The sequence below is a fragment of the Varroa jacobsoni genome, unplaced genomic scaffold (genome assembly GCF_002532875.2).
Source record: "Varroa jacobsoni isolate VJ856 unplaced genomic scaffold, vjacob_1.0 scaffold_910, whole genome shotgun sequence".
NCBI lineage: Eukaryota > Metazoa > Arthropoda > Arachnida > Mesostigmata > Varroidae > Varroa > Varroa jacobsoni.
Window position 1 is genome coordinate 53,188 of NW_019213812.1, and position 23,501 is coordinate 76,688.

The 23,501-nt window shown below is 38.3% G+C and overlaps 3 protein-coding genes across 11 annotated transcripts in view; 2 read left to right on the plus strand and 1 right to left on the minus strand.

Annotated features, from left to right (window-relative positions):
• On the plus strand, nt 1-2,811 carry mRpS2 (mitochondrial ribosomal protein S2). Of its 2 annotated transcripts, none has more exons than XM_022841156.2 (4): nt 1-137; nt 805-1,100; nt 1,546-1,684; nt 2,145-2,811. In XM_022841156.2, the coding sequence occupies exons 1-4, from the start codon at nt 11-13 to the stop codon at nt 2,363-2,365; spliced, it is 783 nt and encodes a 260-aa protein (XP_022696891.1). In that variant the 5' UTR covers nt 1-10; the 3' UTR covers nt 2,366-2,811. The 2 variants fall into 2 exon arrangements, with proteins under 2 accessions (XP_022696891.1, XP_022696892.1); XM_022841157.2 differs by having other exon boundaries at nt 1,549-1,684.
• Nucleotides 2,652-23,501, minus strand: part of Acat1 (Acetyl-CoA acetyltransferase 1) — a 26,169-nt gene continuing 5,319 nt past the window's right edge. Inside the window, exons 1-6 of one of the 8 annotated variants that reach the window (XM_022841142.2) lie at nt 12,873-12,933; nt 7,850-7,894; nt 7,091-7,244; nt 5,463-5,716; nt 4,593-5,186; nt 2,652-4,304 (exon numbers count right to left, since the gene is read on the minus strand). In XM_022841142.2, coding sequence (XP_022696877.1) covers nt 4,140-4,304; nt 4,593-5,186; nt 5,463-5,716; nt 7,091-7,244; nt 7,850-7,894; nt 12,873-12,893 — 1,233 coding nt within the window. In that variant the 5' untranslated portion in view covers nt 12,894-12,933 and the 3' untranslated portion in view covers nt 2,652-4,139. Of the gene's footprint in view, nt 4,305-4,592; nt 5,187-5,462; nt 5,717-7,090; nt 7,245-7,849; nt 7,895-8,034; nt 8,092-8,163; nt 8,200-8,373; nt 8,577-12,872; nt 12,934-23,501 lie in introns of those variants that run through there. The other 7 variants (XM_022841145.2, XM_022841147.2, XM_022841146.2 and 4 more) reach the window with 7 other exon arrangements.
• Nucleotides 13,038-16,822, plus strand: rho-7 (rhomboid family intramembrane serine protease rho-7). The gene is made up of 6 exons (XM_022841155.2): nt 13,038-13,262; nt 13,775-14,004; nt 14,550-14,776; nt 15,218-15,334; nt 15,975-16,129; nt 16,387-16,822. Exons 1-6 carry the CDS (start codon nt 13,190-13,192, stop codon nt 16,533-16,535), a joined length of 951 nt encoding a protein of 316 aa, XP_022696890.1. The 5' UTR covers nt 13,038-13,189; the 3' UTR covers nt 16,536-16,822.

The window sequence follows — 23,501 nt, forward strand, 5'->3', positions numbered from 1 at the left end:
TACGATTAACATGCTAGTGACTAGGTGTGCTCGCGCGCTGAATAGCGTACTGTGGCCAGCCCTAGGTTCTACTTCGGTTCGGTTACAATCCACTATAGTTCAGGCGACCACCAATGATGCCACCGAACACAGCGCCGGTAGGTCTTCTCGTTACTGTTACTAACTGCGTCTAGCTTTATGAACCAGCTTTTTATGCACGGTCGAATCGCGCATCAGGAAAATCGTTTGCTGAACAATTGGTTAGCTAATTTCTCCCGAATTGTCTGAGTTCAGTGTTTTTGTGGCTTTGCTTACATAAGTGAGGCTACTGATTAAGTCAAGCGTGCAATGCTGGTTCTAGCGGCCGCAAAAGCCATGTGGATGTTTATGCTCCGATTGGAAGCTGTGCGCATCTAACATTATATATATATATCGTATTTGAAATGGAAATTGTGATGATTGATGAAAAAGGTAGAAATTTCCCTACCTTTCAAAATTCTGACTGAAAAAACATTATTTGTATTTTTAATATTATGAATCTTTTATTATAAACGATATGTGTAAGATATTCTTCCACTGGTTGTATCCAAGAGTTTACCAGTTCTTGTTATTCTTACGCTACCTACTGAATGAGATGTAAATTTTGAACATTGTCAACTTCATTTTTACTGGATAAAATAATCCTGATTAGAAAATTATCTATTACTTTAATTATTATTGTACTGGCATATTTACCGCTCAAAAATGCCGCTAATTCCCGGCTATTTAATTGAAGTAGTCAGAAGTACTAACACCTGACGTCCGTATATCATCCTGTCACAATAGCCTTAATGAACTATGAGTACAATATGGATATTCTCAAGGAGCCCGATGCGTTTGCCGTCTCGTCAATTGTGTCTCTTGAGCAAATGTTCCTACACCGAATGCATCTCGGCCATAAAAGCTCCAGCGTCAATCCGCATATGCGGCCCTATATTTTTGGTAGCCGGTTCGACCAGTTAATTATCGACCTTGACAAGAGTAAGCAGCAGATGATTAAGGCGCTAAATTTTGTGGCTCATATTGCGTATCGTGACGGTATCATTCTTTTTATCACGCGTCACCATCAGACTGCTTTCAAGGTGAGCTAACCTCCTGTTTCTATCTCAGGAATACACTTCTTTAAAAAAAATATACACAACTGTCGTCTGTTGTATAGTTCATGTACCATAAATTCGGCAGCGGATACTATAGTCAGTTTCTATACTGAAACTGCATTTTCAGAGATATTTTTTCCCTTTTACAAACGTAAAATGATATAGCTAGCACAGACTCCGGCTATTGTTTTTAGCCTATTGATAACTAATTTGTTGCGCGATGCAATAATTAACTCTCTATTGCTTTAAAGTATGCTTGCGTCTCTCAGTAATGCACAGTCCGAATTCCGATTAGTCTTGCCGTCGAAAACGATCACATGAATGTAATAGGCAACGCTGACGACAAACGACAAGGTGGAGGCAAAAATAATTATGACTTTCAGCTTTATATTAAGCACACCATTTTTTTTTATCTACTCGATTGATGAAGCAGGTAGAGAAATGTGCAAAGGAATGTTCTGAGTATGCCCACACTCGTCACTGGGTCACTGGATTATTTACGAACGCGGCTAATCTATTTGGAAGTGAGACTCGATTACCTGATTGTGCAATCTTCTTTTCTACCAGAGGTGAGTGTGGAACAGAGTTTTTTCAGATCTCATGAACATGCACATGTTCGCTGTGCACACCAATATTTTGGTGCTAGGTAGAAACACTCCATAATAGTACTAACAGAAATAAACGGCTATCCGATCTAGTGAGAGATAACTCGCGCTATATTAGGGCCTCTTTGTTTGTGGTTGTCTAACTCAAAGTGCATACGCGCGAAGCGGTGAATTTTTAAATATCTCTACGCTCTATATTTTTAAATATTTTTACGCATGTTTAAACAAAGTCACAAGAATAAAAGGTCATATACAGTAACAATACACTCACTTTTCACCTTTCATAGCTATCATCTAGCATCGCTGCTCTATTTTAACATAAACCCATCTACCGGCGCTAAAGATACCTTTAATTTCGCTTTCTCACATTCATTATGTGTCACTATTCCGCTGTGTATGTGTGGGTGTTATTGTGTCACAATAGGATCTGAAGCGGCCATAACGGAATGCGCGAAGATGTTGATCCCAACGGTGGGCATCGTCGATACAGATTCCGACCCGCGTCTTATATGCTATCCCGTAGCTGGCAATGACGATTCGCCATCTTCCGTTAGCCTTTATTGCAAGTACTTCAAGACAGCGATACTTCGGGGAAAAGAACTACGAAATAAGCAAAAAACTACTCTGTTCAACGCGGAAAAGTAGAATAAAAAAGAAATTAGTTGAGCACATATATAATACGAATATGAGTAATAACAGTCGTAATAGAAAAAGGAGCTATTGAGGATTAATATAAAAGAGGAAGGGGCTGTTTAGTAACATGAATCCTTTGAAGTTTGTTGGGCTACCCCTATCGGGAAGAGAGATATGCGTCCTAATGTACGTACTATAGTTAATAAATGCTTGGGAAAGATGGTGCAATTATGGACGCAAAGTGCAAAATCTGTGTGCTTGTATCTGGATAACGGCGGCGAAAACAGAGCTCATAATCTATCCAAAAAACGTGTTCGCTTTACTGTTATTTATTCTTAGATTAAAAAGAAATAAATGGGAAAACAGTACAACAGATTGAACGACGATTATGTAACATAAGTGTAGGTGTATTTTAAGAAATCAATAAATGTTTAGATTCAGGTTCACTTTAATATAAACGTGTTCCATCCATTATTATCGATTGAAAATTTCCTTTTTTTCCTACAGATATATATATGTGACACTGTAATGGTTGTCTTTTCTCAGTTTACTTCATAATAAACGATGTCAATAATTGTTCAATGTAGCGAGGTTTAATGTTGAAACAAGCATTTCGTATTCAGTTCTACATCTTGTTCATCTAACTAGTTCAGTTATCCACATCTGTAATAATTTATTGCCTGTATAACTCACAAAGTGCCCTCATCGCTTATTAATCAACGCAACCCTTACTTATTAACTTGACGAAGCGAAGGAGCATCGGATTTTGGCCGTATTTACAAAAACGAAGTAAGAAGCAATACTAACCTAATCAAGGTAAAAGATACGCCGACAGTAATTTGTGAAAATTCGGCAGTGGTGATGCTAACTAAAATCAATCTGACCTATGGATCTGGTTTCAATTTATGCTTTTTATACCATAAATGTCTTGTTATTATTAATTATTTGACTTATGTCCCGATGCTCAATTCACACTTACCTAACATTTATTTTGTTCAATAGTGACTTCTACGAAGAGGTTGAATAGAGTAAAAAGCAAATATATATATATATATATATATATATATTCATTTCTTTCTTCAAAACTCATTACTTGAGTCACATCAAATCACATTCAAGTATTGCAGACTTCATTTGATTGGGTGGCTTTCCAATGAATTTACGTGGGCTAACCGCTGCTGGCAAGCTGATATGTCGTTCTGCATCCATTTCATTATATTCCTAACTAACTCTCATTCTTGGTTAAGAAATTGTTTGTGTATTTCGAATACCCTACATTGAATCGTTCGCATCACTTTGATCGTTTGCCGACAGATCTATTTCTTTACATCGAAAGTGGTCCTTCATTATATTTGTTACCTCACCATTAATGTGAACCTCTCAACGTTTAAGAATTCTATTGAAAACGTCAATATAGTGGAAACTGTGCCACCACGGATATGCCCTGCAGTAGAAAAAATGTGCTCTCGAATAGTTCGCCTAATATAAGGCTCATTCGTCCGACTATATTACCTATGTAAGCCTATTTATTATAAATTATTCTACCAAGATACAGCGACAGGCGGATACGAAATGCTGATAAATTCTGATACATTTTCATTTTTCTTAGTTGGGCACCATCATAGTTAAATGATTCAGGGCGTACTTTTGGATCGGGATCGAGACAAGCTGAGTTGATAGCAAGGACAGCGGCAATCAAAGCTTGGCCATTTCTGTCGCCAGAATGCATATTCGTCAACAGCAGTGTAGTAACAGCGGCAGCACGGCTACGGTTTTTATTCATCAGCTAAAACTTCTGAAGGAGTATTCCACCAGCTCCTCCTCCTCCATTGCAAATTCCAGCAAGGCCATACTCGCCGGGTTTAAGGTTGACAGCCATGTGCCCGACGATACGGGCACCTGACATTCCGATTGGATGGCCGAGAGCAACGGCACCACCATTCACGTTCACCTGTGCATGAAATTGTTTTGCTTTTGAGTCAATATCGTGGTAAATGAGGGCACAAGTGAGCACCTGTTTTTGAAACGGTATGGGCAGGCAGTCCAAGTATCTTAATGAACCTAAGAAGTATTGTTAGATGTAACATTATTTCTGACTGTCCCTATCAGTAATATAAAGTATACCTGATGACCACCTTGTATTTACAATGAATTATGGCATCATTGCCGCCATCGTCATTACCGTCATCACCACATCAAAGCGAAGACTAAGTTGAATACAAAAAGGACGTTTTTTTACCTTTGCGGGGTCAATATCGAGCTTTTTAATGGCGGCGATAGGCACACAGCTAAAGGCCTCGTTAACTTCAAACATTGAAATCTTATCCTGAGAGATGCCAGCTCGCTGAAGAACTTTCGGCATAACGAGCACAGGGGCAACGGGGAAGTCAATGGGCTCCGTTGCAGCATCAGCAAAAGCTACAATCCTTGCAAGGGGTTTAACCCCAAGAGCGACTGCCTTCGCCTCAGACATAAGCACGAGGGCTGCAGCACCATCGTTTAACGAGCTGGCATTTGCGGCCGTGACTGAACCGCCGTCTTTCTTGAATACCGCCTTGAGCAGCGGGAATTTCTCGAAGTCAGCCTTTTTACACTCATCGTCCTCGGTGACGACCGTGTCAGGCTTACCGCGTGTACCCTTAATTGTTACAGGTACGATTTCAGCGGCAAAGATACCAGTCTTTTGCGCCGCTTGAGCTCGCTCGTACGATTTCTGCGCATAAGCATCTTGCTCTTCTCGAGTAATGCCCAGGGTAGAATTTGTGTTTTCGGCACATAGACCCATATGGATTTGCTTGTATGCGTCGGTTAGTCCATCTGCTACAATCGCGTCCTAAAAGAAGAATTGCACAAGGTATAAAAAAAGCGCTTTATTTCTACTCGAGTAAGGTGAACCGTCTTTTTAAGTTCTTGTACTCCATAAGTCAGATTTAGAACAAAGCTTAGCTAATCGATATCTAATAATAATAGTACCTATGGCGACTGTTGTATAATAAAGAACCTAATTAGTCCCGCACTGTTTAAAGTAAAAGCGCTACACTTAATCAAAGCCTACGTTCTCGCCCATTGACGTCTGACCGTACACTTGCGAATATGCCCAACAAGTTACCTTCAGCGTCACACCCCCATAGGGCATTTCCCCTCGATCAAGATAGTATGGCGCATTGCTCATACTTTCCATTCCTCCAGCAACCATAATGTCGGCATTGCCAGTCATAATGTTCTGGGCAGCAAGAGCGATAGCCTTCATGCCGGAGGCGCACACCTTGTTCACGGTTGTGCAAGGAACAGACGTAGGAATCCCCGCGCCCAAACATGCCTGTCGAGCAGGTGCTTGTCCCACATTTGCCTGAAGAACGTTACCTGATCTCATGCAATAAGACAGAATTTCGTAAAAAAGTTAACAACGGTTTTAAATAGAAATTAGATAAACACCTGAGGATTCTCTAGCATTCACGCGAACCGTCAAGTACCTCAAATGTACTGTTAGATGTACAAGTCGTTATTTTTGTGGTTGTTGTCCGTTAAGAAGACCCATTAATGCTTTGGATAAAAAAATTACCATGTGGATATCTACCCTGAGCTCTTAAGACGTGCGTATAGAAATTTCATAGGCAAAATATATGTAATAAGATAATAATATACGTAAAAAACTTCATTTGACAAAATTCATAAATAGAGCTATAGATAGAGGTTGCCGTTGTTAATAATTATTATGTTTGAAACGTTTGTATTTCGTTGACCGGGAGCTTGTCATTTATTTTCAAGCGATACATCCTAGAAAAATCCCGGCCGATTACTGCGGTGCCATATCCCTGATATTAGAATGATCTACTATCATATTTAAGCGGTAAACAACAATCTATTTTGTTTATAACAAACAGAGGAAAAATCGTAAACAAAGATAATGTATCTATACATTCTTACCTATACATTTATATATTTTTATCCATGTAATTCGTCTTCCAACCCTGTCATAATATAGCCAAAGCCGCTTTTTTATAAATCTTGTATAGAACGTTTGGTATAAGCTGATAAACCTTGGCACACGGTAGAAATGGCCGCCCGTAATAGATGTACCTACAGAACTGAAATTCCAATTATACCACATCTACACATTTTGCGTTCTATCGTAGCTTGAGCAAAAGCTTGCACTTATTAGGAGTGATGAATTATAGCTATTTGAAGCACCGCATGGTGCAGACATTACTTGAAATAACATTTCAAATATTTTTAGTCAAGACAAAGTAGTTTTAATATTTCTATAGAATATAAAAGTAAAGGCAAGTTTAGTTTAGCATTCTTTCCATATTGATATTAAAAAAAAATTATATTAAAGGTAATGTGAAATAACGACTGCGCATGTTCAGTAATTTACATAATTGATCAAGGAAGTTTCCTTAAGGAAGGCAGGGCAAACGTCTAAAGTACACAGGGCTTCCTTCCGAAAGGAAAAATAACCGATAAACGCACACTAATAGCACCGCGAAGCAGATACGGCAGCATTATAATTACAAGAATCAACGACCGTCACAGGTTTCCTGTTTACTGGCAGAAAATCTCAACCTGCTCGTAGAATAGATGAGTTGTGCTTGTAGCATATTGCTTATTGGTATCAAAAATAAATTTTATCTACTTACTGAAGGGGCATATGATGCAACTTCAAACAAGGATTTCTATATTTTAATTTAAAAAAAAAAAAAGGATAAATTATATTTTGAATTGCGTAGTACATACCCATGTACACCTCTTCGACCTGGTCAGGCTTGATTCCTGCTCTTTCGATGGCACCCTTTATAGCTAGTGCTCCGAGCTCGGGCGCTTTCAGCGAAGCCAAGGCGCCCCGAAAACTGCACACCGGAGTCCTAGCGAAAGACACGATGACAACATCCTATGACATAAAATCGCGCAATGTTGTTAGACCTTATCTTACTGATGAATCAAGTAACATGAACGCATAACTGCGCGAGAAATGAGATTCCAGAATCGTAACTATTAGCTTAATCTTGAAGACTTCACTAAAGAAATGCTTCTTGACCTGCCATATCAGTTAATTCATGCCGAAGTAGGAAGGTTTGTCTGTTAGAAGTTAGCCCATTCAAGGGTTAATTACATTCTCATATTAAAAGTTATCTAGAATCTTTTCGGCTACCTTTAACACTTTCCTGCTCCGTAAACAAGTTGTTGGGATCACCTCTTTTCAAATATATTATTAAAGGATCTATTTCACTAGATAATCTATTCCAAATTTAGATGAAAAAAATAGTAAAATTCGATAATATTAAGAAGGAGGAGCGTCTACAGGAAAGACCTACATAAACATCAAAGCCGTTACAAAAATTCTTGTGTGGAAATAGGCCGGTTCGGATTAAAGGTTAATCAAAATGGCATTAGCCTCATTATACAGATATTGCGATTGGTTGTGTTTCGTGTTATAACCTCTTTATTTAGAACGATAAAATTATTCATCTATTACTTATGTGTATTCTTACTTACAGTTTTAGCCGAATGTGACATCATGCGAAGAGTTGTGGCAAAATTCTGTAAGAGTAGAGAACGAACAAATACAATTATGTTATAGTTAAATAAAAAACGGATCAATATTTTTTAAAACACAAGGAAAATACGAACATTAGTCAAATTTATAGTGGAGAATAGTCTCCATTTCTAAAATGCCATACGAGATGAAAACATATTGCACGTGATGCGAAAATGGTAATCATTCCTGTACTGAAAGTCGGTGTTATCGCTGTAAACCCTAGCTAACACTGCAAAATGCGGTTCGCCAATCTATCCAAGGGCACACCAACAAACAAAAAGACCATTTCCATTAGCTGACACTAGTCTGCATCTGATAGCACTGTGACCGCAATTTGATATACAAAAACAGAAATCACACTGAATGCTCGGTAACCACTGCCTAGACTGAGGCAGCGCGATCGGACTGCTAATAACAGATTTGACATGTGCAAGAATGCGCCAGGTGAACCAAAAGTGAACTTGTCAAACACAGCTGGTACCTAAAAGACAGGAAAACAGGGAACCAGAGTAAGCTAGTTGTGCGAACACTGGCGTTTATCTCCTACTTTCGGTCTGCAGTGACTACTTTAATACTGACCGACGCAATACTTGATGCGTCGTTCTAACAGTAATAAAACCAACGAAACGTCACCATGCCGTGGAGAGAATGAAATATCTGCGATTGGAGTGATCACGTTGTCACTCACAACTCTCCACTGCAGCACACAAGATTTTTCGGAGCAGCCCGATTATCCGTCCAAATAAATCTCTCTTCCATCCCGCGCTTTACATAGCTGAAGCATGAACATTTTTTTCTGGGTGCGCTAAACTCCGAACAATCCTCTACTTATGTACATATAGGTAAAAATATGTAAGTCATTTAATCATTTTCTGACTTAGTTCTAAGTGTACAAAGTTCATAATTTAGTGAGTGGAAGTTACGCAGAACTAGACCAACACCATAAGCATGATCCGAATGATGTATTAGCGCTTGAGCATTTTAACACAAAAAGGCTCTTCATTTTTAAATACTGAGGGCATACATCGCTTTTAAAACAACTCTGTTGTAAAGAAAGTCTAATATAGGTCCATTCCATAGAAGACCATTCACTGAACATGTGAACTAATTTGTTGAGACATAACTAATTTGTTATGAGATTAAATTAACTCTACTTTTGATAACGGACAATAAATCGAAAGTCTATGTATATATATAATAATGAATCCGTCTTTAACGTACTCAATTCTTCTTCCATTTGCACTGCATGAGCGTACACGTGTATTGTAAAAGTTGTATTTCTAGTTTCATCGGGCGCAAGTATTATACAATAATATTAATGAACTCTAATATAGTGTAACCAGTCGATTAAATTAGACACTGAAACTCAAAAAAGTATGTCTGGGCCTGGTGGGCATTATTGCAGTAACTGGAAAAAAAAGGCTAGCTGAAGTTCAACAACACCACTGTATCAAATACCCAGAGGTGGGGCTTGGTGTCCATTAAAGAGATTCACACACCAATCATCTAACAAAAAGCTTTGTTTACGATATTTACTTCGATTTGTGATTCTATGCCGTTTAGGGTAAGATTTATTCATAGGTGTTAGAGTTGAGAAATTTCACTATCGTCATCGACAGTCGCGCTACAATCAAAAGCAAAATCTGTTGAATGACCATATCTAATTGAACTGCTCAGCTGCGTAGGAGACGTATTTTTCGAAATTAGGCTCTAATATGCCGTATAAATGAATCTCTATTGGCTCTAACTGCTATGCAATATTAATGCATTCGTGATATGCCGATACTTTCATAGATCATAGGTTCCACTCATTCATCATTCTACAAGGTGCATCTGATATCTGTTTGAAAATAGGTCGTATCGTAGTTCCATATGGTATTGTACACGTAGTGTTGAACCGATTTTCTTTCTTACTCAACGTTCCTAATTGTTAACGTCTCCAACTCAGACATACCAAGGGTGCCGCTCGCAGACCTGAACATTTTAAGCGCTTTTACTAGAAAAGCTGTGGTGTTAATAATTTACTCTCTTTATATATTTTAAAGTAGCGCAGCGATCTGTTAATTTAAACAACATATCATTCCCTACGGAAAGCTACGAGACAAGTACGTCTACAACAGTCCTAATATTAGCCTAAGGCTGAATCTACTTCCCGGCAAGGCGCTTGAGTATCTGCAATAACTCCGCAACCATTTCTTGGCGCGCTCAAAATATGCATAAAATACATAAAAAAGCTACTTCCATTTAGGCATTATTATGAGACGCACAGATGTTAAAGAAATACTAGGCAAACTTATTCAAAACAAATTCGAAACATGTCACCGCGCTCTACGTGAATTAGATTATCGCATTGACACAAATGCTTAATTTCCTATACGATGCATCAATTGCTTCCAGTGCAAAACATAATGTAATTCTGTTCCTTTGTTGACTTTTTCATTTTATTTTTGCGTAGACAGATTACCGAGTGACTGCGTGGTTAGAACCCTGCCTAGAAAATACCGTTTGGCATTTTCACATTAAAGCTGACAATAATTCCGACATTTACATTGCTTTGCGTCACTAACAACTAAGAATATGGATTACTGCTCTTTAGGGATGCGACAAACAAATGACAGTAAATTAATGACGTTTTCATCTGTCTTAAGCGAAACACCATTGGCCTGAGAAATTTTAAGTTTCTTGGTATTTCTTTAAAAGGCGTCGAGACAGAACGGGAGAAGCAGAATAAGATGCAATGCTATTCAGCTTCCAAGACTGTCAGATCTGTTTGTATACAGTTTAAATTTCAACTGAAACTTAGAAAAGGAGCACTAGACAACCGCAGTTATTTTGACGTGTTAGAAAACGCTCTAGCCAAAGCTTTCTTAATCATTACATCATTTACTCAGCGAAGTTTACTTGCCATCTGGGCAAGGAGAAAGCCAGCGCGATTATATATTATACATGTAATTTTTTGTTTGTATACTGGTACTCACTATTTTCGAATTTCACGCAAAATACCTAACATTTTCAGGTTATTGCTTATTTTCTTATATATGGGCTGATTCTTTGGCAAATCGTCATGAATGATTCATTACGACAGAGAGGAATCTCAAACGTTATCGAATTATTAGAACGGCATGTTGAATACAGTAATAGAACACTAACCTTTGCTACTTTTTTAAAAAAAATATTAGAAAGGTTAGAAATGAACCTCTACCAAAATGAAAAACTTCATTTTTGCCCGGAATCGATATTACGTTGTCGTCAGCTTCAACCTGATATCTGGAAAATCTGAAAAAGATGTCCACGAGGCAAACCCAAAAATCCATAGGGTTCTGATAAATTTTAATAGTTAGTTTTTGTATAAAACTTTTCTGCGCCCTTTTGCACCTTTGACTTTTTTACCGTTTTAACCTCTTGCATTTTTGGGACTCTCGGCCTGTTACCAGCCCGAAACTCACCTCCGCCGAAACTTTTTATGTGTGACATATTGGAACCACACTTTTTACAGGTTCACACCTGTCAACTTTGCTTGACGTACAATTATTTTTGAATCGTTATTTACAGGAGGGATATTTTAAAAATAACTGGTGAGTGATTTAGTTCCCGAATGAAGCTATAATCGTGGTAGTGGTCATATTGAAATTACATTTCTAGCACATAAAAATAATTTCGTTAAAATATATGTGCTTATTTCAGTATATAGTCTTTAAATATCTCATAACAAAAGCTCTATAGATATAGAAGATGTTGTATGGAACTGATCTCCTCGTACTTTCGATCGATGACTATATCATTCGTTCAGTTTAGCGAGTTCAACCACCTAGAGAGCGATCTTAGTTATCGTCGATGGCACTATTATCTGTTGAAGAATGCCGGATGGTTAGTTCCCGCCAATTTACGTTTAGCAGAGAGAGCGCTATGATAGCTTTCTTAATTCTCGACACGCTCAGTACGTAGGGCTTCCATAGACTGTGGCTTTTTGTTGTTTCATGAAACCGTATTTGTCTTCTATCATATAGAACTGTCTAGGTTGTCAGTGAATAAAAACTCAAACTAAACGCTTGCAGCAAGACACTAAAATATGTTTTAGTACTGCGTGCTTGGTAGAAAACGGCGTCGTATTCGTCGCCTATGAGACAACTTTTCGATCTGATGTACATCTCGGCATTGCGCTGTTTAGTTTCGAATCTAGATATCGTCAAGGTCATCATAAAAATGAGGCAGAAATCAAATAAAATGAAAAAAATTCTTACTATCCTTAAATAAACTGTTCTTAAAAATTCTAAAAAATAAAAATAAGGTTTTCGGGGAATTAATTAAGGACTGAGACGGATATTCCATTTTTTCAACCGTTGATTTCGCTAAATCGATGGCTAGGTGTAATTGCAATGAGTGACTATGTGGTTATCTTGGCATGTTGTTCTCAATACACTTACTATTTTCATTATATTGGGATATATATATTATAATTGTGATCTGTACCTGTTATGATTATAACATCAAATACGGTCAGTTTGACATCTACACAATTCAGCCTAAGATTTAATCAAAAGCGGTAGTCCCCTAGCGTGTTTTAGCACAAAATCAAAGAAAAACCAACAAGATTTGCTAAGTTATATATAATGAAAGAACCTTTTGAAACTGGCGTCGATTTCGATGTGCTGTGCGCGTCTAACTCTAAATTAGACATAATAAAATGTTTATAACTGAACGTTTATGTACGGTGATTTACTGTGTTTTGGTCCAAAGTTAGGATCAACAGGATAATGCCTGTAAATAAAATCGATAAAAAATGCTTAAAAAACAAAGCTCCTTTAGATCAATTTCTTGAGCATAAGGCGGATAACTTTCAATGCGCTTGAAGAGTTATTGTCCTATGTTGTATAATGTACGATATAGAGGTGCCATATTCTGTGAGGTTTAAGAATATTACGAAGTGCTTTTAAAACATAATCTTCTACCCGATATAAGTGAGTGATATGAATTTCATACCATTTTGCCGACATCAGCCATATGTCATACGTAAGTCAATCTTGATGAGCTGTCGATTGTTGTATATGTATTTCTTATGCGAAGGCAATATTCGGGTAGAGCGGAGCCAAATTTGGAGCAACTCGACCGTCCGGCGAATAAGCCTCACGTGTGATCCGCGCTTTAGTCATGTGGAGAATATGAAAAATATTTGGAATATGTAATGGTCCTGCTAAAGAGTGATTGTTTCGATTTCAATGAACATATGAGTAGAAACAAATAAACTTAAGCTTGATTTTTGAAGATTTGACCGAGGACACTTCACGGCCACAATAACAATGTGGCGAAGTAGCTTACATCTCACTCGGAAGCAACTGCTGTACCAGAGACGAGAATTCATAAAACGGCAAAGTGAGTCGGCTTTTAAAACATATGCTTAGTATGTAACGTTCATCATAAGTGGTATGTACAATGTGCTTGATGAGAGGAACTCAGTTCATAGCTCATTGCAGCACGGAAGTTTCAAATAGCTATGAGAAGCAATATAATTAATGGGAGACGGAATACAATTATTTATATGGAAAACTTAATCTCCGCTCGGCTTTTTCTATGTGCGTGCTTTAGGCAAACGTAGTATTGCAGTGTAATCAAATATAGATATTCGTGTCTGATAAAGGCCTACTGAGGGGTGAAAACTAACACTCACAGTAAGAAATATTTACAGTTCAAGTGCGCTGCTGTTTCACAACTATACATCGTATGTGACATACTTTTGGTTGGTTCTCTTTGTTTGTTTGTTTGTTACGTGTTTTTACCATCGAGGCTTCCCGTCATTCATTCCACTAGATCCACCTATTGCAACATCGTGGAGCGCTCAGGCGTTTTCTACTAATTCTGCTAAAGTGATTTATCTTTTTCTGCAGATCTTCCGAATCGAGAAATACCTGTAAAGGCCGTGCCAAGATTGGCCTCTAATAGTGGTGTTGGCATTAAAAAAGCTGTCGCGTTTACCGTAGGTAGCACCTGCACGTTCTATGCAGGTGCAACGATCTACACATATGAATATCATGTGACACTACAGCAGAAACTACAGGAAAGAACACGTCTACAATGGTCCCAAATTCAGCCTAAGGCCATATCCATTCGCCGTCAGGTGAGTTTTGCTATCTGCAATGTTGGATTTTACTGTGCGCGATTGTTATTTTATAGGGACCATCTATAATCATTGTTACATGGGAATTCATTATAATAAGAGAACGAGTTATTTCTAAAATTTGTCTTACTTATGTCTTAACCAGATAACCCCTACCTATAAAGAAATTACGCTTGGGTTTAGAAAATATGCAGTGTCCGCAAAGAAATGTACTTCTTCAGCGCTTACTTTAATAGTCTATGATAAATGAACGGTCGAAATCTTACAACCAGCTATTTTTCACATGTACTCTGCATATTTCTTACTGGACTAGCAATATGGATTTGATCAGTATCGTAGTACTTTGTTATGGCCGGCACAGGCACGGACAGCAAACTCATTTGTAACGAAGGTTTTAAATAAATCGCCCGTTTTACACGATATAGGTTGCTGAACTGACGCAAGTTTCTGACTGCGTAAACGATGTCGTGATTGCTTGCAGTGCAAAGCTCAATGTGCAAGTATGCCTTTTTTTAGCTTGCCTTTTCATTTGTTTGTATTCACAGATCAACGAGTGGTGGCGAAACCAGAGCCCTGGTCACAAAGCATTTTTTGGCATTTTCGCATTAAACGCGGCAGTGCTAATCTTGTGGCATGTGCCTCAACTGGCACACATTATGCCGCGCTATTTCTGCCATTCAGTTTCATCGCGCAACGTCGTTACTATGCTTCTTTCAACATTCAGCCATTCATCGCTGTTGCACTTTGGGTGCAATATGTTCGTTCTACATAGGTAACGCGCAGTGGACAACGAGGGTGCCTACCATGCGGTACTCTTCGTGTATTTTCGTGACAGTCGCTGCTCTATTATATTATATAGTGTTATACCAACTGATCACTACAGCATTAGCACTGTCATATTTAGAATGTACTTCGAAATAGGACGTAAACACTAAACAGGCTTTTTTTGCCGTTCATAAAGGGCTGTATTTATCATGCCTGATCATCGCAAAAAAGTGTTGCCATCTAATCGTATTATACTAGTTTATAGCTTCATCAAAGTCGAGCTCCGATTCCACATCGAAATGAGGCTGTGTGTTGAGTCATTTCCTGTTTTTCATAAAGGACTTCATTAAACCGTAGTTTCATTTCGCGTAGCCATTTCTTATCGTTCAGCGCATGAGTTCTTATAAAAATGTTTAACCGTCCGCTCGCATTTTTTTTGCATTTACAGTTTCAGTGACGCCATTTTAAAGATAATGGATCAACAACAGTTTGTGGCTACGTACCTCTCTTCGGGTGTCATAGCATCATTAGCAACTCATCTTCATCAAAGTTACACAAAAATACCGTGCGTATAGATTTCTCATTTTTGTCTAAAATTCAAATAAGCCAGAGCTGGTCAGCATACTTTCTGGTGGACCATGAAACTTGCAGAAGGGCGTTAGTAATATATACGTAGGTATATATACAGTGATAGCTGGCCCATAGATTCCAATATTTTGGCAGCTAACAAAGGTTAATAAAATTGGCCGTTCCTATTTAAGAACGAAGCATACAAAATCTGTCCTTGTTCGCTCTTAAGCAAAACAACATTAACTTAAAAAACCCCCAAAATTACTTGTTAAGTAATTATTAAGTTTGTTTATTAAATTGTCGTGCACTTTTGCGCCGTAATATAAACGCCAGCCTGAACCGCCGGCCGTTTATCTCTTGAACCCTTTATCCAATACGAACTTGAAAACACCAATTCATATTTTAGGTAGAAAACTAATGGTATTTATTATTATAACTATTAATGCTATTATTATTCTACTGACAGTCGCAAGAATAAGAATTACGAGTTTATCATATTTCATTCAGTATGGCATCTAATTCTTCTCTAATCCTTTGTGTTTTGCACATGTCTACGTTGTATGCGCTATATGCGTACGTATAAACGTATGTATTGTATGGAACCGGCATTCTCCACTTTGGTTTCGTCGATGTAGTATACCGAGTTTAGGCGCCTCGGGAGCAATCCTGGGCATCGTCGGAATTGTCTGTGTAAGGATGCCAGACATGTCTCTGTGCCTTGTCTTTCTGCCAATGTTAACATTTAGTGCGGGCACTGCTATCAAAGCTCTGCTAGCGTTCGACACACTTGGTACGTAACGGTTTCAACACACTCTTGCATTTTAATAGTTAGAAATTTTTCGTTTTGCTTTCCTTCAAGAAGGTTTCCATATTACTTTTACGTTATATTTTTTTAAGCATATTTTTTCCCAGTGTCTAATGCCTAGGTTATAAGTGGATATAAAAATAATGAAATTTTGAATAATGCATTCGCGGGGTCGGAAGTAGTGCGTATTAACTACAGAACCACATGGTATCTTTTGGCGAATTTATGTTTTGTGTTTTCAGGTTTATGTTTACGGTGGCGGTTTTTCGACCATGCGGCACATCTTGGCGGCGCATTATTCGGCGTTGTCTATGCAATGGGCGGTGCCAAGTTCATCATAGAACGCCAACGTCAATTTTTTGACCGATGGCGTGATTTCCGTACTAAATAGAAATAATCGTCGGAAGCTAGATATTTTTATAAGGCCAAAACTGGGAACAAAAAATAAGAAGGGGAGATAATTTTTTCCCCTCTTTTTTGTATGATATCCTGCTGTTACTAGTAATTATTTATAAATTGAAAAGGTGTTTGAGAAATTCTTAACAAAGTAAAGTGAGTATCCCACTTTTCAATTCTCAAATGGATATTACAAAAATGAGTGGTCGTATAAAGGTCAGCGATTTGCTCTAAATGTACATGCTATATTAGTCTTAATAAAGTCGTATCTACAAAACATGATTATGGTTTTTTATCGGTGGGCGAATAACAGCAGTATAGTCTAGTTCTATCCAATCTAGATAAATTTTGCGTGTTGCCACTAAATCAATAATTTGGTTACGTGGTACCGTGTCGCTGAATGTCGGCTCGTCAACCTAACCGATCAACTAGACGTAAAAGTTAATAAGATACATTGGTGTGTTGGCCAGGTTCAATTCAAATGTCCATGGTCTAGTGCACAGAATTCCACTCAGTTCCCGTGCACGGCTGAAGCACGTGCAGGGTGCTTCAGAACTAGATATCAGCTCTTTAAATGAAATAATTGAATTTGAATCTTTTTTGAGTGAGACTTTACGACGTTAATAAATAATTTTTCAGTTAAATATCGGAATCTGTGTGAAAGTGACATGAGGGTTATTATTGAAGAAAATAGGCGACTATGCAACTAACGCTATTTCAATGGAGGAGTTTTTAAACCTGAAATTTCGTAACTGAATTCCGGCATAATGTTCGATTTAACGCGAGAAGACCACGCTGCAATACTTTGCAACTAAGCCTTGTTTCAACACTTCGCCAGCGTTATTTATTGGCGTTTGGTGGCGCCAAACAAGAGAGCGGACTTGAACGACGACACGGACCCCGTTATATGTCTTCGACTACAACAAAACGTTTCCGAATACTTAAATTTCGAACCTAAAAAAATACGCGTGATGCAACTAAGATATACATTAGTTTATTCTTCAACTATTAATTCCTTTATTCCACTACGGTGAGATGGGCATGTAAAGGAGGAATGTAGTTTGCGTTTTTACCTGATAATCGAAGCAGAGTTTTTAACACACTCACTTATTTCCAGAAATGACGTGGTTGTTGCCATAAAATGAATAGAGACGCACTATGTGCCATTGGAAAAATATTCTCTTACCTAGTTCTGTTAATTCCTCAACAAAACTGATATCTAGCTTTTAAGATAACCTGTATAATAAACGACACAGCAGGCTGTATAAATACAGCCTGCTGTGTCGCCTACCGCGGCTGTCTTTATTTTCTGAAGAACAATGTAAAATAATGAATTTTTATGTTGAATTAGAATAACTTTATCTGAACTCGTACATAAATTCCCGTTCTTTAAGGCATTTGCCGAAGCTTCGATATTTTATTGCAATTTGGCCTCAGTCGATGATACGCTAAGTACCGCAGGCTGTATTGAAGGGTTTCTTTGTCATTCACGTGGGATAGACATTTTCGGCGCAACTGGCGCAGATTAGAATTAAGCTTTGAAGAACGATTTCTTCGGGGCGTAAGGGTCTCAGGTGCGTGGCCTTTTAGGGTAGTCTGTGATACCTTCGGTCTAACGAGTATACATGTCGCTGCCAAGGTTGAATGATATATGTTGCCAGGCATATTATTATGTCAGCGTGACAAACCAGGTATTTAAATGTGTTAACCAAACTTGTTAGGCTTTCTCTTTATAATTATATTATGTTAAGGCAATACTCATATAGTGCGTAATATTTACAGGTCGACACATCCAACAAATAAGATCTAGTTGTGGTCTGAGCTTTACGTAAATGGATGATGTGGAAGGTGTTCGAAATATGTTATGGACCTGCTAAACACCGAATGCCCTGTCAACTCAAGATAAAAATCTTTAGTATTAAAAGAAAAAGTGACATATAACATAAATACTTAAAAATATTTGAATAGGCTTAGCAACCTGCATGAAAATAGATTGCCGATCTGCTTTGTTCCGACTGCTCGAGGTGACCGTATGCTTCGACTACTTTGTGGAGCAGAATACTTCTCTTTTTTGGATGATTGTGAGTGGCAACTTCGTTATTATTCCAATGCGAACACATTGAATTCTCGTTGGTTCCGTTGGTTAGAGAGAAGTGGGAAATTTAGCTTTTACTTTTTAAATGGCACGGTCGTACTACGATTTTCCTTGTTAAAGCAACTGTGTGGCAAAGTAGCGGCGAAGCAGCTTATAACTTGTCCGAAAGCAACCGTTCCAGCAGAAAGGTGAATACTTAAAATGATGAAGTGAGTCAACTTTTAGAAGCTAATCATTCGTAGAATCTGTCGAACAGCTTGTTAAGATAAGAACTCCGCTCCTCAGGTAGTCATTTTCTAGATATCTTAACCAAAGCTTCAAATGGTTGTAAACAACACGTAGTTGATTTCAGGCGCAATAATGCCATATTTACATAGAAAAATTACACTTCTTTCACGAACTTACATTTCCGTGTGGGGTATACTAATGTACAAGTTGTATGGTGTAGTTTAATTAAGCGTGGGTACTACCAACTCAACTAATAAGCTTTGGCGATGTGTTAAATCTAGCGTTCATGTTTCGAACCTATGTCATGTGGAGTAAAAATACTAATAAGTACTGAGTTGAGAGTTTCTACTACCGCTGCCAGTCGTGCTAAATGATTATTTTTGCTGGAAATGCTGTACTCTTTGAATGTAAATTTTAAGATCAATTTTCATTAAAATTAATTTGATAATTTTAATAAAATTAATTAATTTTTAATTAAATTAAAATAAATTAATTTTCAGGCTAAGCCGTTTCACAATTGTATGTCATGCCTGAATTAATCTGGTTTTTTATTGCTACATATGTGCTATGTCAGTGTAGTACCTGCGCAACCCATAGCCTGGATGATTCATACTTTTACTTGTGCCTAATATTATCCTGAGGATAAAGACCATAAAGTTTTTAGATATTGTTATGTGTTAGCTTCGCTAAACGGATGTATCTCTTAGCTTCCCTTAAACGCTCCTAATCGCGAAGGCCCTGTGCATGCCATTCCAGAATTGTCTCCTGAAAGCGGCATTTGACCTGGAAAAGCTACCGCTTTTACAGTGGGCGTTACCTGCGCGTTCTACGCGAGCGCAGCAATATATATGTTTGAACAGTTTGTTTTTCCACGCAAAAATATGAGCAAAAGTCACATACGAAGGGCCTCCATAGAAAGTGAATGACGCATTTCAGCACAGGGCTGGATCTATTCGCTGTCAAGTGAGTTCGAGTGAATATATATAGGTTTTGAGTACAGTGTGCTCTAGGCGCAAGATCAGTGAACTTTACGGGCAAACCTTCCCTTAGTTTTTCCAGTTTAGTCATACTTATGTTCGATCTTTTATGCAACATCAACTGCTGTTGCATTGTTTTTATGTATGTATTGCTCGTAAACTTCATATTAATTTATACAGGGTTTTAGTTCGCTTTGGCTAAACTTCAGTTGACTTGAACATGACACGATCACAACCTATTTATGCATTTGCAGAAGCAATTTTGCTAGCTAACATAAAAAGAATACAAATACATTTAGAGTTCAAGGTATGCACGTTAAGTGAACACGTGCTTTAATGAAGTACTGCGTCGCGTTGTCACAAATTTTTAATTATCCAAATGATACGCTAATTGCTAGCTAAGCAAAGCACAATAAGTAATTTTCAGCCTGGCGTTCCCATTCTTTTTGTTCAAAGATTTAATGATGGTGGTGACGCCACAACCTTGGTCACAAAAATTTTTTTGAGATTTCCGCGGTCGATATTTCTCGATTGATACACATTTTCAGCAGTATTTTTGCCCCTCAGTTTCATCGCCTAACAGGGGTATGTATTGCTCTTAATATTCAGCCGTATGTCGACTTTACACTTTGGGTGCGACAGCTCCGCCCCACAGGTTGCATTCACTAATAAAACAAATGTGTTCCTGCCAATTGGTACTTTGCTATACACACCACATACTATGGTTTTGTTATTGTCCGCTGTAGATCATACTTCGGAGCGCGGTTATATGAAAGCTTAAAGTTTATTAAGCAAAGAATATATGAGTCCTCAAAGAAAATGTACAGACATTTCAAATCATCTGCCTTCGTTTTTTCGTATTCGTCTGTGAAATAGTTTCAGTGATACCATCATAAAATTGATGGGTTAGCAACGATTGGTTACTACATAGCTCTCCTAAGGCGTCACAGCATCGTTGACATTGCGGCTCAAACAGGATTTCATAGAAAACAGTCGTGTTTTCATACGTTTTCCAGTTTTAATTTATACTAGAATCAGTTACGGCCGGCAATTGAATCGTCTTATCGGCCATGATACGTATGAAAGCACTCCATCATCGTATGCTGATAAATAACTTTCTAATCTCAATGTCTGCGTAGCTGTTAATAGCTAAGGAAAATAAGGGGACAAATCGGGTATCCGGGAAACGAACACATGTCCGAGAAACGTTTCTCTGAGATTTAAGCAAGACATAATTAATTAGTTTGATATTACTTATTATCTCTTTAAACAATCCATTCCCGTTTCATAAAGCATATTCGAGAACAAATCGATCGAGGAGACCTAAATCGGTGAAACTATCACATAGGAATCCGTATATATAGAAAACGTGCTAGAACATGTATACATGATTAGGCAAAACAGTATTATCAATACTGAAATAGTCAATAAAAGTAGGCTGATACTGAGTTGAAACCCTCATGTTTGATATTTTCCCAAATGAAGACACATCTGGAAGCTAAAACTCGATGGCTGTCGATGCCAAAAAAGCAAGATCCTATTTCGATATACATATTAGCTTAGGTGCAAGCACAACAAGTACGAAAACTTAAAGCCCTCATAGCCGCACAGTGTGTGTGCTCGAACCCGGTTCTACCCATCCAAAGGTGTAAGGCAACATGTTAAGGCATCCTTAACAATTGAGAAACTATTACAACAAGGCCACGATTCAATACGGTCATCACTTTACTGGATAGCCCTTGCTTAAGGTGACCGCTGAATATAATGCCGTTAGCCGAGAGAGCTACCTGCTAACCGTATAAGTGCAGGTAGAGTTGGCATGATGCACGTGCCGGCAAATAGCTATGTATGCGTGTATGAACCGTGCAGGTTAATGACCGTGGCAGGAAGGGCACAGGAGCGCCGTCGGATGGTAGCCGTTGAATTAAGAGATGGATCCAGGGAGAACACACTGGTATACGCGCTAAGTCGCCTATAAAGAGGAGTGCTTTATATGCTTCTGCCCATAATAAATCAGAGTCTTCGTTCGTAGGTAAAGTAGTACCCAAGTTTTCTGTTTACCGTGGTCCCGACATATATGTACACGGCACCTTTCCGGTAAAAATATCGAGAATGGCGACTTTCGTCAGTATGATTCACACTGTATATAGTAGAATTAAAAAAAAAAACCAATAAAGTAATACAAGCGGTTCAAGTTCCAGCATTTAAACTTCAAAGTACTCTGGTAATTTACCGCAGACGACCTAACTTTGGTAGCGTACACTTTTTAGGATGGCAAAGCCTTATTGAATATCACAGTAAAAGTAAAGCGCACAGATAGACAAGAGTGCAACAGTAATTGCTTTAAGGAGCAAGTTTGGGCCTGCGCGGCGGTGCAAATTGAAAAAAAAAAGAAAACGAAAAAAACAAAGAATTCATACAAATACCATGGAACCATGTTGAGAAGAATCACGTTTATCACTCGGAACATGAAAGGTAATGGATTAGAAGTCCGCTAAAGCACTTTTGAGCATACCCCGCTGAGGTGAGCATGTAACAGGCTAGAGACATCGAAAAAAATAGAAGATTTTAGCGAGACCAGTCTAACCTATAAAACTTGGTGACGATAATGTTACAAGATGCCATTACAATGAACGGGTTGAGTTCCGAGAATATCACGATACTTCGCTTTAAAGATGGCTGGCAAACGGATTACAATAGGGAGTTTTCGGAAAACCGGAGGCCTAAAACAGAATTAGATTATTTGGGAGATCAATCGTGTTAACATCGAGCGACGTCTGGATGAGTGGTATATAGCAGTCAACTGGAAAGTGTCGAAAGAAGCGATACTGTCAACTAGACAATATGAGTAAAAAAACCATCGAAAGACAGACGTTATACATATTCTCAATGAGAAGAAAGACGTGCGTCTAAGACCTGCAAAAGAAGCTAAGTGCCGGCACACGGAGCAATGCTACACATAAGAAAATTCCATTAAAATTTCGAATCCAATATTCAAAACGAATTGTGTCAAGCATCGATAGAGTCGAAAATAAAAACGCAAGACTAACCCGTTGTCATTCCAAATCCTGATATCCAAATTATCTGCAATTCTCACCCCCCGTTGTTTTCGATGAAGGGTGCGACCGTCACATAGGAGAATGATGTTATGTCAGACTGTTTATATATTACATTGATCCTAGTGCTAAACAATACACGTGTCAAAAATGACGAGCTCCTAAGCCTTTTGTTAAGCAGTCAGGTTCTCACTTAGTTCCATATAAGGTTATATGCCTTTTAATTCTATCAACGTTCCTGCTACTATTAAAAAGAAGTTTGTAAATGTGCTATCGAATCGTAGCGATCGGTAGCCCGCGCTATTCACGTACAATTAAGAGACGCTTGACGTGGCCTGTGTTAAGGTAAGGCTCAGGTTGCTGTTACATTATCGGCCCTACAGGTCGGCGTTACGTTAACGGATTGGCATCAGGACTTCATCAGCAACAAGAAGCGTTGCATACATAATCTGGTATCATGGTATCGGCAACGAATAAGATCGTCCTCAAACTAACATTTTGCTAAGAGCAAAAATACTAGCGAATGGTAGCATAATAAAGTCCTCAGGTTTTAACCTCTATTTGAGCCACCGCGGCCATAACGTTTCAAGATTTGCATCCGTGCT

What these genes read in the sequence shown, in the direction of transcription:
- rho-7 (XM_022841155.2), top strand. Translation starts at nt 13,190, where the DNA reads ATGTGGCGAAGTAGCTTACATCTCACTCGGAAGCAACTGCTGTACCAG. An exon ending in CCATATCCATTCGCCGTCAG is followed by an intron (nt 14,005 to 14,549) that starts GTGAGTTTTGCT and finishes TTGTATTCACAG; the next exon opens with ATCAACGAGTGGTGGCGAAA. An exon ending in CAAAGTTACACAAAAATACC is followed by an intron (nt 15,335 to 15,974) that starts GTGCGTATAGAT and finishes TCGTCGATGTAG; the next exon opens with TATACCGAGTTTAGGCGCCT.
- mRpS2 (XM_022841156.2), top strand. Translation starts at nt 11, where the DNA reads ATGCTAGTGACTAGGTGTGCTCGCGCGCTGAATAGCGTACTGTGGCCA. An exon ending in TGCCACCGAACACAGCGCCG is followed by an intron (nt 138 to 804) that starts GTAGGTCTTCTC and finishes CTGTCACAATAG; the next exon opens with CCTTAATGAACTATGAGTAC. An exon ending in AATCTTCTTTTCTACCAGAG is followed by an intron (nt 1,685 to 2,144) that starts GTGAGTGTGGAA and finishes GTGTCACAATAG; the next exon opens with GATCTGAAGCGGCCATAACG.